Source organism: Ctenopharyngodon idella, chromosome 9 (genome assembly GCF_019924925.1).
Source record: "Ctenopharyngodon idella isolate HZGC_01 chromosome 9, HZGC01, whole genome shotgun sequence".
In the NCBI taxonomy this organism is placed as follows: Eukaryota; Metazoa; Chordata; class Actinopteri; order Cypriniformes; family Xenocyprididae; genus Ctenopharyngodon; species Ctenopharyngodon idella.
Window position 1 is genome coordinate 21,523,374 of NC_067228.1, and position 16,462 is coordinate 21,539,835.

The 16,462-nt window shown below is 36.2% G+C and overlaps 1 protein-coding gene across 3 annotated transcripts in view; it reads right to left on the reverse strand.

The window, feature by feature from the left end:
• The window catches only part of thsd7ba (thrombospondin, type I, domain containing 7Ba), a 234,178-nt gene that overhangs the window by 100,966 nt on the left and 116,750 nt on the right, over positions 1-16,462 (reverse strand). For all 3 annotated transcript variants that reach the window (XM_051905093.1, XM_051905091.1, XM_051905092.1), the window contains one exon: positions 2,305-2,496. In XM_051905093.1, coding sequence (XP_051761053.1) covers positions 2,305-2,496 — 192 coding nt within the window. The remainder of the gene's footprint in view (positions 1-2,304; positions 2,497-16,462) is intronic.

The window sequence follows — 16,462 nt, forward strand, 5'->3', positions numbered from 1 at the left end:
AAGAAACTGTTCATTATGTAATTTCTGAACCACCAGCATCAAATGAATTTTCAAAAAATAAGATTTCATTGACAAAATGAGACAAACTAAGTTTGGTTGCCTCAAACTCACACCACTGATTGAGTCAACTTTGCTGTTGGGCTCCTCAAACAAACAGCACATTGCTGAAAGAGCCAATGTCACCGTGTTTACCAGTGTTGTTATCGCTAAATACAACTATTAACAACATTTCTGTTAAAGGGATAGTTCACCCAAAAATGAAAATTATCCCATGATTTACTCACCCTCAAGCCATTCTAGGTGCATATGACTATCTTCTTTCAGACGAACACAATCAGAGATATTTAAAAAATATCCTTAGTCCTCCTAGGTTTATAATGGTTGTGAATGGAGGGGCCGTGTTTTGAAGCCAAAAATAAATCATCCATCCATAAAAAAAGTAATCCATACAACTCCAGAGCGTTAATAAAGGCCTTCTGAAGCGAAGTGATGTGTTTTTGTAAGAAAAATATCCATATTTAAAACTTTATAAATTCAAATATAGCTTCCGGTGGATGACCGTACACAGAATGCGCAAGTCAATTTGCGGGCGGAAGAGTATCCTTTGACCTGAATCACAATGTAATGACAAACGTGGAGGCGCAGAGGATAGAGCAAAACAAATCACTGGTCATGGATTATAAGTCCAAAATGATTACTTTTAAAGAGATATTTCGGAGGATTTCGATATAAGAGAAGAGGAGCTTAAATTTGTTGCACAGCCCTATTTGTTTGAACCGTCAGAGGCGTCCAACATCCTGCATCATACATTGCGTCAGAGGATTACTCATTTGGCGCAAGTCGACTTGCGCATTTCTGTGTACGGTCGTCCGCCGGAAGCTAGTTATTTGAATTTATAAAGTCTTAAATATGGAAAAACGCATCGCTTTGCTTCAGTTATTAACCCCATGGAGTCGTGTGGATTAATTTTTTATGGATGGATGCATTATTTTTGACTTCAAAAAGTGGCCCCCCATTCACAACCATTAAAAACCTTGGATTTTATAAAACTAATTATTATAAAACTAAGGATATTTATCTCTAATTGTGTTCGTCTGAAAGAAGATAGTCATATACACCTAGGATGGCTTGAGGGTGAGTAAATCATGGGATAATTTTCATTTTTGTGTGAACTGTCCCTTTAAACCCTTTAACTGAAATATAGTTGCAATACAATATTGTAATATTAAATGAAATTAGTAATATAGACTCTTCCATTAATCTGTTATCAAAAATAAAACCAAAATAAATATCAGCTTATCTGTATCAGCCATATATTTCATATTGATGCATCCCAAAACCTTCTTCCATCATATTATTGTTCCTGAAATCAAATGAACATACTAAACCTGAAGAAGCTGAATGTGTATTTCACATGTGATGCAGGAACACCTGTGACACGTTCTGTGGGACCAACTTCCAAAATTACTTCTGCACTTTTTATAATTAAAAGTAATTCCTACTCCATCTGCCCTTGAAGCTAATGACATTGTATTGACATTCAGCCTTTCTCCATAACACAGGGACTCATTATGAGTGTAACGTAGACCAGCTGAATATTAATAAGGGCTTGTCTGATTAATGACACTTGGTGGATGGTGTGTAGAGGTTGGGGCTTTATTTCCATTTTCCAGATGCATAGAGAGAAGTGTATGTAAGAGCATGAACAATGCTGTTACTCAGTATATGTGTGTGTGTGTGTGTGTGTGTGTGTGCGTGTGTGTGCGGCAGCAGAGGGGGCGGGAGTAGTCTCTAGACTAAGGTATATTTAAGTCTTAATTACACAGCTCTTTCTGTCATTCCAGAAGGACCGGGTGTGATTGGAAAAGCCCACAGCTGTATGTAGGCAGACAGAAAAATGAGACCCTGTGAACACATTTTTATCACTGCTCCTCTGAAACGAATATACAGAATGCAAAATTGCTCCTCCACTCACAAAAACAAACTGATTAATGGTGTTATGTCACCCTCAGAGTGATATTAAGAGTAAATTACTTCCCTTGTCAAATCAATATCACGGCATTAAATTATCTGTTTATTTATAAACATTTTTTTTTATTATAATAGATAGGAATGTGCAGTGAGACTGGAACACAGTTGGAATGAAAGAAATTAGGAAATGACACATGCAGGCCATACTCAAAGCTGTATCCTCAGAGGCACCACGCCATGTCACATGCACCATTCATTTGCGCGCCTTAATTTTCTTAAATTAAAAATACATTTTTGTCATTCAATTTCTGTGAAAGATGAAAGTCAACTGACCTTCTCCTGGTAATCCTAATATGGTCCGTGTGCGGCTTTGTCTGCCCTCTGAGTTTTTACTCGAGCAGCTGTGGGAGCAGGAGGACCAATCAGACCATGAGCTGAGCACACAGTCACCTGAACACGCCATTACACAGGACACCTCTTTAGGGGGCGGCTCATCCTCACAGAGTTCCTCAGGAACAAGCTGCCCTGTTCAGTGGAACATAAGACAAGTTGTAATGTCACCATTATTACTTGGTGTTAACAGATATCAAGGGAGGTTATTGTTGTCTCTCCAAACTTGCACATTTGCCCATTTCTATACTGAATAGAAAAAAGTGAACTATACTGGCCATTGTGAACATTCAATATTACAAAATATATATTCTAATATACAACTGCGGATGGATGGATGGATTATGTACACTGAAGAGTGATTGCTGCAAAAAAGCAGCTTTGGCATTACAGAAAAAATATATGTAGAAAAATATGTAATATAAAATATAAAAATATATATTTTAAAATATAGTAGTCAGCATTTGAAGTGGATCAAAACCTTTCAACAAAGTTGTCCAAAAACCTTCTTCTTAGGACAACTTTGATGAACTTTTTTGATCCGCTTCAAATGTTAACTACTGTATATTAAAATGGAAAACAAAAATATTTCACAATATTACTGTTTTTACTGTATTTTTGATCAAATAAATGCAGCCTTGGTGAGCATAAGAGACTTCTTTCAAAAATTCTTTCAAGGTCCCACTTTATATTATGTGGCCTTAACTACTATGTACTTACATCAAAAATTAAGTACAATGTACTTATTGTGTTCATATTGTATTGCAAAAACATGAAGGGAAGTGCTTTTGAATACCAACATTTTTGAGGACCGGTTCACAGGGACACGTTTACTTACTGGAGTAGGATTTTTCTCCATCTCTGGTAAGATAGTAATCATAATGATAAGTGTGTTCTTTAATTATTAGGTGTGCAATGGATCGCAGTTAATCCATGATCCGTACGGATAAGGTCCAACGGTTCAGCACGCATGTGATTCGGCGATTAACTGCTAAACTTAACCATTATAGAGTGAAAGTTTATCATTTGGACGTGTTTTGTCTCGCCAATTAACACATTCAAATGATTTTAAAAGTGGAAGAAGAGGTGAAAATCGGGACTCGCGAGCTGTTATCTGTGCGTACGCAGAAAGAGAGAGAGAGAGAGAGAGAATGGACACACAAAATTATGTCACAATATCTGTCTCAGCAAGTATTCGCTCGGATATGTCATTAGTGAACAGTTGAGAAAGAAACCGGATGTGTGTCATTTATTCGGTCTGTGCTACCATGTTTGAGAGAAAAGAAGATAGTGAGGAGAGCAGTCAGGAGGAAAGTGATGAGGACAGCTTTTAGGATAAGTGTGTCACGTAATGTCTAAGTATCAAGCAACATCTCTAGGTGCTCCCTTGAGAACCAGACCAAAAAAGTTATGTGCACCCCTGTGTGTGTGTGTGTGTGTGTGTGTATATATATATAGTATATACAGATTCTCTAGATATTCATGTTCTCTAGATATTGTCATTGGCCTTGAAAAACTCATATTAGTCAGAAATTCAATGTGTTTTCACATTGAGGTGGAATAAGTCATTCAAATGATATAGTCACATAACTTAGCATTAGAGTAAATCATGATTATTATGAGGTCGCTATTATAAATGTGCTCATATTCACTGCTTTCATCTTTGTAATGCAACTTTGATGAAGACTAAGTGGATTTTATTTCCAAATAAGAGATCAACAGTTGTGATTCATCAGCCTTTTTGTGTTCAATAACAGAAATGGGAAACATGAAAATAGAAGGGGCAATTTAGATTTCATTATGATGAACACAACCAAGCACTGAACACTAATATTCTGATGACGCTCCAAACCCTCACAATCAAGACTGTCAAAGCTACGACTGCACATAGCGATAATGCCATCAATTTCCCCATTAAAATGATCTGCTCTTCAATCTTCAAACAAATTAACCAAATGAAATATTTGCTTTGTGTGTTGCCACTGATTTAACTAATGACAGCTTGATCAGATGGGCAGAGTTTGTTTCCTTTCGCCTGCAGGAAGGAAAAGATTTGAACGGGAAATAGTATTTGAGAGGATGAACCAAAGGCCATTTAATTTATTGGATGCCAGTGAGCTATCAAAAGACAGAAGAGAAAGAGAGCTGGGCTGTCTGCTGAGGTTAGTGAGAGGAAAACTCTCATTTCATGCATGAAAGATAGACATTAATCCTTCCATTCACTTCTCTAGGATTACACAAAACTTTCCTATAACGATTAAACCCTAAAAAACATCCCCAACAAACAGGCGCACATCCTTCTTATGCACCACCATAACGGATCAATTTCCTAAACAAACAAACAAAAAAACCTGAATGAGTGAGGAACTTCAGCGGTCACAACGAGGCATCATTATTTCTCTTGAACACTGTCATTCACTTTCAAACATGCAGTTAAGCAATAACAACCCAGGGGCAGATTTGTTATCTATGTATTTTTCCCCTGCTGTAACTGCATCCATGTCAAGAGGCTAAGAATGTTAGATGGGTGATGTTCTTGATCCAATGAGGCATAGATGGAAGATATTCCCTGAGGCAAGTATCTAGCCCTCCGCCTCCAACCTTTAGCACCAGGCTTCTTGAGTCATCAAAGCAAAGAGACTGGCGAGGAGGGACTGTAGGCATGTTCTTGGCAATCAAATTGCTATTGCAAAACACTGCAGGCGACCACGTGACCCAAACTTCAATGAGTTTGAAGATAACTGTTGCGTGCGCGAGGTGGAGGACCCCTGAGCACAATTTAAACTGCAGACAGAACCGGAAACCTCCATTCTTCTACACTGAGGTCTCTACACCATGGAAAGACGGTTTTGAGAAAGAGGTATTTGGTCTATTCTTGACACTGACATCAGGGATCCAAGATATTGAAGAGATTTATTGACCACCTGAAATGAGTGCATTAGCATTTCTACAGGCTCCTGCAATGCAGAGAAATATCAGGAAAGAAAGACAGACTACCGGCATTAAATAAATTGTGAGAACTACCATTGAAAAGTTTGGGGTCAGTAAGATTTTTTTTAATCTCTTATGCTCATTAAGGCTGCATTTATTTGATCACAAATATTATATAAAAAGTCTATTTTCATGTTTTAAAACGTAATTTATTCATGTGACGGCAAGCTGATTTTTTTTTTTTTTTTTTAGTGTCACATGATCCTTCAGAAATCATTCTAATATGCTGATTTGCTGCTCAAGAAATATTTCTTATTATTATCACTGTTAAAAACAGTTGTGCTGTTTAATATTTTTGTGGAAACCGCGAAATACATTTTTTCAGGATAATTTGAAGGATTCTCTGATGAATATAAAGTTGTCTTTACTGTCACTTTTGATCAATTTAACACATCCTCGCTAAATAAATGTTTCGCTTTCTTTAAAAAACAAACAAAAAAAGTACTGTAAGTATATGGCTGATTCTACAATTTAGGAACTTTTCTGAAGAAAAAAATAAGGTAGATTTAGAATAAAACATTTGGTCTTTTTAATGAGCTTTTCCTTTTTTTAATAGTTCTGAAATGTAAACTTTGCCTGATTGTCCTTATTTTGACTTTTTTTTTTTTTTTTTTTAACTAAAAACAGTTAACTTATTATATTTTTATAATTTTTTAGCTAATTGACTGCCATTGAACATGTGTTTGAAAATCTGACACTTATCCTACTTTATCATTAGCATCAATATATTAAAAACCATATCACACATAACACCAAATTCTACTTAAAATCAGATTTTTACTCAAGGACATGTGATAAATGAAGTATAGTTTGAGGAAGCTTCATTTTTCAATATTTAAAGTTGTTAAAAACTTCCTAATTGAAGAATCACCCATTATGAAAAAGTATAATGAAGCGTAAAGTGCAATTCATTCTGCTGTTAATGCATATCATATACCACTGTAATGTCCATGCTGGTCCAGAAGCTGGTTGACCATGGTGTTTCAAATCAAACAAAATAGGTATATGATGGTGAGCAGCTATGTCGGCCATTTCAGCAGGGATGTCATATTCCCATAAAGTTAGATAATGTATACTGGAGAACTTCGTACACCAACACATTCAGTGGTATAAATGGTGATGGGTGACAGTAAGTTCACAAAAAGCTCCAGAGAAAGAAAATAGCAGGAATTATGCTGCAAAAATGACAGTTCAAGAGTCAGAAATAAAAACCAAGCAGCGAATGTTTTCATTTGAACCAACCGCACAGGGCTGTTTTTCTCGTCTTCGGAATTATGCACAAACTGTAATACCATAACAGGTGCTTGGCAATTTGAACACCTAACTGTAATAAGTTAAATTGCAGAAAGAATAATACCAGAGCTCCAAATAACAGCACTGACTTGTGGGTCATATTGCAGACATTAAATGATTCCAGTTTCCCACCTCCCTAAATCAATCCACTTCCTCTCCATGATATAATATATCAGAAATAATTGTGAAAGTTTGAAAGGAACACTTTGCCCCAGGAGGGCTGGATGAAAATGTGCATGCAGATTGCGGAAATTAACCTTAACAGCCCACACAGAGAGCAAAAAGCATTGGAAGGGTCACATCTTCCTGGCTGAAATCTCTTTGGCTCACTTGCATTTAAGAGGAAAGAAGAATAAATAAATAAAATAGTGCTGCTTGTGAGCACCCCTTAATCTGTGTACCATTTCATGCTACGCTGTTCACAAAGTACAAAACCCTCCACACAAAAATGAAAGAGAGTAGGAGGGAGAGAGATCAAGAGAACAACCCTTGATTCCCCTGCAAGCATAGACACAATGTTTTTTTTTTTTTTAATTTTTGTGGACTATGATAAAAAACATGCCATTTAAAAACCAAAAAGCTACCTTCAATTTAATCCCACATTAAAGTTTGAACAGAGCTGAAACAAAGTCATAAATGGAAGTGATAATGAGAGTAACATGAGACCTGTTCTCAGATCAGTTCTCAGTGAACACCTCCTGTAGGTGGATGAAAGCTGGACTGATTCATCATTCATTTTTCAGACAGTCAAGGACAATCCCATTCATTTAATAGCTCACAGAGGATTTTAGTAAATTAGTTACGTCATGGTCTTTTTACTGTCTAAGAGAGCTGAAATTAATTACCAAAAATATGAGGCAAGCACTTTAAATCATTCAAACTAACAAAAGTGAGGGTGAAATATAATTGTGATTTTTAAAGCTGCTGTGTGTAATTTGTGCGTCATTAGCGACACCAACAGGGGCGTGGCTAAAAGATGTCAACACAATAGAAGATGAGTACAATTAATTTTAGCTTAGATTAGACATTCTCTAATTGGCTATTGGAATGAATGAAATAACTACCAGCATAATTGTATACCTCTTCTTGTTGCACAAAAACTTTCCTTAAAAAAACAAACATTTAAAACGGGGACATCGCTTTTTGTCACAACCAATTTTATCCCTAAGACAGTCTTCTGTTTAAAATGACAAAAAAAAAAAAAAAAAAAAAAAACTTGCAGCAGGGATGTATCTAATACAAAGGAATTGTCGAGCAGAGTTTTCATTTCATTAGTGTGTGTTAGGCCTGATGAGTTGCGATGTCAGTGCTGGAATTTGAAGTTCTGCGTGTTGTGCTGTAGTTGTCATTAGTGCTGGATCCTGATATACAGCATTGTTTCCTCCTGCACAGCTCTCACCCGCAGTCCACCCTGCATTCCAATGATGATATCTCAAAATAAAATTCATTCAAACGCACCTACTCTCCTGATAAAAGTACTGGCATGAATTAGCCTACCTGAGTCTGTGCATCTGTCAACAGAGTTTGGCAGCAGTGTCTCTACTAATAGCGAAACTGTAAGATTATCTACCTCAAGAACCACACAGTTATTACCTCCCTGGTGAGAAATGTCATATCTTTAAAGTTGCTAAACCATTTTACTGTTTATTCATCAGAGCAGCGCGGACATGTTTCTGTGTGAGTGTGTGTCTGCACTGTATGTGTGTACGTTTGAGAGAGAGAGAGAGAGAGAGACAGGAGAAAGAAAGTATGTGCTTTCAGGACATAATAACATGTATTTTTTGGCAAAAACCATGACAATAATTTGTCGTTTTCATCCTATTGTTTACTATATTTATTTGCTTGGTCAGTGTCATTGTCAAATAAAGAAAATAAAAACAAATAATCTAACTACAAGAAACAGCATGAATAAATACATGAGAGCTAAGATACAAATAAAATAAACAATGCTTTACAGGTTTTTCAGGTATCTATCAGTAGCTTTCAGGTACAGAAAATGAATAAAGTAATCAAATATAAAATAACACTGTATATAAACTTCTTTGAATAGTTAAATAAAGATGAAACATTATTGAAGTTACAAAAGCTATTTAGTCAAGAGTGATTTCTTCATGCTTTGTCGTTTGATTAACATTAACAGAATATTAGACTGCTGTCCCTTTAAGACATAATTCAAAGATCCATACACTGATACTGATACACATGTGTTGTCTGTCTCGTTTTTCTCCTAAGACATAACCTACTATGTTTCTTAGGATACTCACTAAGATGGGCATGTTGACATAATTTTTGTGTGAATTTGTCCGTTTAGGTGCAAGACTTGAAAGAGAATTTGCGCGAGAGTATTTGCGCGCTGTGACGCGGCTCTCCACGAACACGCTTCAGATGAGTACTCACAAATCTCCTCACAGAGCGTGCGAGTTCTCTTTCGCGTCTTACGGATGAATGTTTAAATTGACAAGGTTTAAATGAGTTTAGTTTAAACACAGATAGCAACGTGAGATGTTCAGGTCTCACCTGCGCTCGCGTCGCGCGCTATCAACACCTGGGTGATGACGGCGTAAATGACTGGTCATAGAGCTTTCGGCACGTCATTGAACATTTGTTGACAACGAGTGACTGTTTTGTCCATGTTCTTTTGATCATCGCTGTTGTAACGTATTGGGAAACTAGAATGCATATCCATCGACTGAAGCATACATTAGCCGAATCCGTCTGTCTGTTTTGCATGTTATTTTCAACAAACCACATTATAGATGCGTCGTCAGATTTGGGAGTGAACTGCGGACAAGCGTGTGCCGAACCGTGGGGTGGAGAACTGAACGATTTTATTTTACAGCGAACCGTTCCAACCCCTATTTAGAACGTTCATCAACCAATCAGATTCGAACATTCAACAGCCTCGTAGTAAAATACATTGTAACCAGCACAACACTGTTTTTAAAAACAAAGTCTAAGTACAGTAACGCCCAGTCCATCTAAATTAAAGTCCAACAAGTATTTTGCACATTTAAAACCACTTTTTTCTCATATTGACTTTTTTGTGCACACCACATATCCAAATGTCCACCCTAGAGTGCTGCAGGGATGACGTGTTTTTAGGCCAACCCAGGAGTTAACATCACCCTGTTTCCCTCAACAAACAGCCAAAAGGATTTTTCCATTGGCCTTTGGATTATTGCAGAAAATAAGCTCAGTGTCCGATAAAAGTATATGATTCTTACACAATTTGTTAATCAAAATAATCTTTACAAATGAAGACAACTTTAATGAATTTGAGCATAAATTCAATCATCAGAAGTAGAAAGTAAAACTATACCACGATTGCATAACTTCAAGTCATGAAAATTCTTTAAGTGCTTTACAAACTTCTTCTCAAAATTCTTTTATTCAAAAAAACAAGACTGTAAAAAAAGAACAAGTGAGTAGATGAGATTTCCTTTTCGTCGTGATGCCGTTTATTGTCCCAGACAACCTCTGTAGTACCATTTAGCCATTTGTTACCAACTGCCATTTTCAAAGCATGTAAAAGCTTTTATTAAAAAAAAAAAAAAAAAAAAAAAAAAAAACATGAGTGGGGTATCACTGATGTATTTCATGTTGTAGAATGAAATGTGAAAATATCTTGAACTTGTGTTAGCCACAGACCTTGATTCAAGCATTTAAAAAAAAAAAAAAAAAAAAAAACATGGACTTTGGGATGATGGAACCAAAAGTCCAAAAATGCTAACTGATTTCTGGGATTTAGGACTCATTCCTGCAGCAATCTATGATTTTCCAAATGACCCATCTTTGTACAAACAGGTGGTCTGGCCCCAAACTCACATCATTGGTTGAACCAGACAGCTCTGATAAACAGAGAAAAGCTGAAAGCATCATAGAGTTTTCAAGCATAGGAAATGTTTTAACATCAAAGAAATTACCTTACTTTTAAAGATTAAATTAATTTGCGAAGGGATTTAGTGCATTAAGTTTCAATGCGGTTTAGAATTAAGTGACAAGATCTGACTATACTGTTAAGAATGAAAAAATTTCCTTTCTGTTCCAGCTCAGTCACTCACACCACTTAGTATTCATTGACACATCAAAAAACATAAATATTAATGCTGAAAGTTCCATGTAAACACTGAATCCTCATTATCAACAGAGGTGTGTACAAAAAGCGGTTGTTTATGCAGTGCAGTATACCAGAGAGAATCAGGGAGATAGAGCGGTAATGAAGAACGGGAAACCCATCTGTCAGACCTCTGTACGGGGCAGACCTTACTCTGCATCATATCTGTCGTATTATATTAATATTTATATCAGCAACAACTAATGACACTCGTAAAGGAATGCTGTACATGACAGAGAGTGTAATGCAAATTAACAATGTAAACAATTACAAAAAGTGAAAATGATGTTCAGACATCATACAGGAGAAAAAATATCAAATGTGATCATCACCCTAGAACAGAATGAAGATTGAATGTTACCCTTAGAGATATCACAACTATGACCTTTAAAGAAGGGAATAAAAAATAACCCTGGAAGACATCAGATTGGTGGAACGAGTCACCTCACATAAACTTCTTCTGAGTAAAGTCAACACAAAGGTCAGGGAGACAGAGGGCAGCTGTCATTTAAATATAAACAACAACCTATGCTTGAAATGAAAAGGGACACGTCATTTTTCTCAATTCTTAATGTGATGTGATGCCACAGATGAAAATTCTATTCCTATAGATATAATGTGTAATGTGGGTAAATGTAGCAAAAGGAATGTATTTTGTTCTTTAAACAAGATCTGTAATGTAAAATTTAAAAGGGTCATGTCATACATTAATAATATCTTTTCTCTGAGGTCTGTTTAAAAATGTTAGTAAAGTCATTTGCACCCTTTCCCTGACCCTTAGAACTCAACGGTTCATATTTTACTGTTTTGTTTTTAAGAAACCTATGAATATAAAATGATGAACAGCAGCTGTTTTTAAATGCTTTGGAAGAAGAATACTGAAAGCAACAGTATGTTGTAGTATGTTAAAGGAACACTCTACTATTTTTGAAAATAGGCCCATTTTCCAACTCCCCTAGAGTTAAACAGTAACGGTAAAAGAGTTTTACCGTTTTCGAATCCATTCAGCCGATCTCCGGGTCTGGCGGTAGCACTTTTAGCATAGCTTAGCATAGTTCATTGAATCTGATTAGACCGTTAGCATCTCGCTAACTCTCTACTCCAAGTACACAAACTTTATAATATAATATAATATAATATAATATAATATAATATAATATAATTGTAGTATATGCTATAAGTACTCTATATGAAATAGTGAGTATTCAGTAATTGGCACTTTCTTTGCTTCTTGTAAAAACGGCACAGCCTCTCAATCTGTCATTTTTTTAACCGTTAATCGCTTTAGGGTTCAAAGCCTGAACCAAGACTCCACCTGTCAGTACGAGATGATTTTGAGAATTGATCAGAATTAGTTCACCTCAGTCCAGATATTGACAACACTGACACGCAGGCAGAAGGTCATTTACCAGATTAGTGTCACCTGCATTGATCAGACACACTGATAACTGGCACTTTGACTGATCACACACAGTCAGAAAGAAAACAGATAGCCCATGATTTCCCACCCTCTTCTCTGAACCATTTCAAACAGCAGCACAAGCTCTGTCTGGAGTTATCCAGCCTTGTCATCTCATATGGACTTAAAAACACTTACAATCTTTCCAATCATTATTATGCCTTTAAGGTAAGGTTAAGTCATTCAACTATTCTAAGTACAAAGCTCAGAAGTGAAGGTTCATTTTTTAAAGGCTTCTTCAAATGCTTAGAGACAACTTTATGAAAGAAATGTAAGACTTGACAACACTCTACAGAAGTGCGGAAGCAGCTCTTGTACTGCCTAGAGGCTGTCTGAGGTCCACGACGTGAAACAACACGAACAGTTGGGCGGCTGTCGGCCTCATTCTAACATAATAAAGACACTGATGAAAACCCATCTGTGTCCCACACATGCCTCATTGGGGGCTCATGCCATACTCATTTGACTGCCAAAACCACTTCTTGAGCAAACCATATTAAAAATCTAAGCCATATTAAGAAATATAATGATACTCAACAGCATGTAAAGAATACACACACACACATATACATATATACTGTATATACATACATATACATACACACACACACACATTATATATATATATATATATATATATATATATATATATATATATATATATAATGTGTGTGTGTGTGTATGTATAAATTAAACTACTTATATAAATTATACTTATATAAATTAAACTACATATATAATGTGTGTGTGTGTATGTATAAATTAAACTATATATATATATATATATATATATATATATATATATATATATATATATATATATATATATATATATATATATATATATATATATATAGGCAGTCCAACTCCTCCAGGATGGCACATCAATATGTGCCATTGCCAGGTTTGCTGTGTCTCCCAGTACAGTCTCAAGAGCATGGAGGCGATTCCAGGAGACAGGCAGTTACTCTAGGAGAGCCATCAGCAGGACCGGTATCTGCTCCTTTGTGCAAGGAGGAACAGGATGAGCGCTGCCAGAGCCATACAAAATGGCCTCCAGCAGGCAACTGGTGTGAATGTCTCTGACCAAACAATCAGAAACAGACTTCATGAGGGTGGCCTGAGGGCCCAACGTCTCTAGTGGACCCTGTGCTCACTGTCCGGCACCGTGGAGCTCGATTGGCATTTGCTATTGAACATTAGAATTGGCAGGTCCGCCACTGGTGCCCTGTGCTTTTCACAGATGAGAGCAGGTTCACCCTGAGCATGTGAAAGACGTGAAAGGATCTGGAGAAGCCGAGGAGAACGCTATGCTGCCTGTAACATCGTTCAGCATGACCGGTTTGTTGTTGGGTCAGTGATGGTCCAGAGATGGTCATGGAGGGACGCACAGACCTCTACAGGCTAGACAATGGCACCTTGACTGCTATTAGGTATCGGGACGATATCCCTGGACCCATTGTCAGAACCTACGCTGATGCAGTGGGTCCTGAGTTCCTCTTGGTGCACGACAATGCCCGTGTCGCAATGCCTCATGTGGCGAGAGTATGCAGGCAGTTCCTGGAGAATGAAGGAATTGATACCATTGAATGGCCCCCACGCCCACCTCACCTAAATCCAATAGAACACCTCTGGGACATTGTGTTTCAGTCCATCCGATGCCGCCAGGTTGCACCTCAGACTGTCCAGGAGCTCAGTGATGCCCTGGTCCAGATCTGGGAGGAATACTCCAGGACACCATCCGTCGTCTCATTAGAGACGTTGTCAGGCATGCATACAAGCACGTGGGGGCCATACAAACTACTGAGTACCATTTTGAGTTGCTGCAATAAAATTTCAGCAAAATGGACTAGCCTGTTGCATCATTTTTTCACTTTGATTTTCGGGGTGTCTTTGAATTCAGTCCTATGTAGGTTGATAATTTTTATTTCCATCAAACGATGTGGCATCCTTTCATTCCTAACACATTACCCAGTCCATATCAGTATAGAAATCCAGCATGATATTTTTCCCCATTGAGATCTGATGTGTTTTCAAAGTGTTTGTTTAATTTTTTTGAGCAGTGTATATATATATATATATATATATATATATATATATATATTTATTTTATTTTTTTTATTTAATTCTTTATTTGACAGGGACAATGGACAATAAAAGAGTACTGCCCCAGAATTAGCTACAGAGCTAAATTGCATCTGCTGTCCCTGGGCAGGAGTAAACCAAATTATCAATAAAAATACCATACAATATAAACACAGTAGAATACGAAAAATACAAAAAAATATTTAAAAATCATTACATTGTATAATCAATGACCACAAACCTGACTTTCCTTTAACCATCTTTTCAAATGCGATTTAAACTGCACAAAGATAGTACACTGTCTAATATCAGTTGGTAAATTATTCCATTTATTATCAGCTTTTACAGAAAAAGCTGATCGACCAAAATCTGTTTTTCTAAAATGCACTTCACAGTCACCTGTTAACAAGGCTCTTGTCTGTCTTATGTTATCAGTGCGCAACGAAACAAATGTCTTTAAAGGTGGAGGTGCAAGATCATTTACAATTTTATACATTAAACAGCAATTGTGAATTATTACAAAGTTGTTAAAGGTAAAAAGATTATGCTTTTGAATTATAAGACAATGATGATGTCTGTCAGATTTCTTATCAAACACTTTTATAGCACGTTTATATAAAATATATAAAGGTCTAAGAGTAGATTTTCCTGCTTGTGACCACGAAGTAATGCAGTAAGATAAATGAGAGAAAATCAAAGAGTGCAAAAAGATTCTTGCAGCTTCTGCTGAAAGTTGACGCCGTATAAATTAAAAATTTCTAAGTTGGGGTGTAACTGTACAAACTATTTTTGCTTTTCATGCTTTTCAAATGTTAAGTGAGTGTCTAAGATAACTCCAAGGTATTTAAAATCTGAGACAGTTTGTAATTTTTCACCATTTACAACGTTTTCTGGACGTTTAACGATAAACAACACTGATTAAACCAGTTTGAGATTTTGGTCATGACAGCAGATATTTTTTGTGATACCCATTCATTTGTTTTATCATGTACATAAATCACAGTATCATCTGCGTACATTTGAATAAATGCATCAGAACAAACATCCGGAAGATCATTCAAGTACAAACTAAAAAGTAGGGGTCCTAGTATAGACCCCTGAGGTACCCCTGTTGAACAGTGTCTTATTGAAGATATATGTGTTTTAATCCGGGTGCATTGTTTCCTTGATGTAAGATAAGACTCAATACATTTCATTGTTTGCACAGAGAAATTAAAATGTATTAATTTAGATAATAAAATATTATATTTTAACGTATCGAATGCCTTTTGCAAATTGAGAAAATGTGAGAAAAGTTTACAATTTGCTCAGTTACTACTTTTTCTGTTATTTTAGATACTGCTGACAAAATTGAGATCGGCCTATAATTTGCTACGTTTAATGGATCACCTGCCTTGAAGACTGGGGTAACTATCCCAGTTTTCCAGCAATTTGGAAAAATAGATTGCTCAATTGATAAGTTCACAAGATGTGTGATTGGTACTAAGAAGTTTTCACAGTTGTTTAAGGATTTACAATTTAAACCGTCTATCTTTAGCATATGAATTTTTCAAGGTTTTTATAACATTCTGGATCTTATTCTCTGACACTGTTGTTAAATCAAAATCAGGTTGAACTGAGTTCTCTCTATCCGATACCAAGTTTATCAGTCAATCTTTGAACGGAGTCAACAAAATGATTATTAAAAGTATATATATATATATATATATATATATATATGTGTGTGTGTGTGTGTGTGTGTGTGTGTGTGTGTTAAATCGAACCTAATATACCTAATAATTAATTAGTTACGGGAAAGAATAATGCTTTAAAATTATTAACGCATTTAACACACCCGCAATTACAGTTGATGGTGATGAACATGATGCAGGACAATTCATGTAGCAGCCTATAGTAGCCTATAGAATGCAGTTATATGCCCCTAAATTTCAAGATATGTCCCTGTATGAGTTTTTGTCTCATATTTGTATCTTATGCCATAGTTAGCAATATTACATGAGCAACAAGTGCAATTTCACACAAGTGCTGTTTTTGTTTCATAGCACAAGTGCAAATGTGATACTGATTTTACACAGCAGTTCAGTAAATAAGAAATGAATATCGTCTGTTTTTGTTACATATAAAGCCAATGCAGAACGACTGTGCATCTCCGAACAACA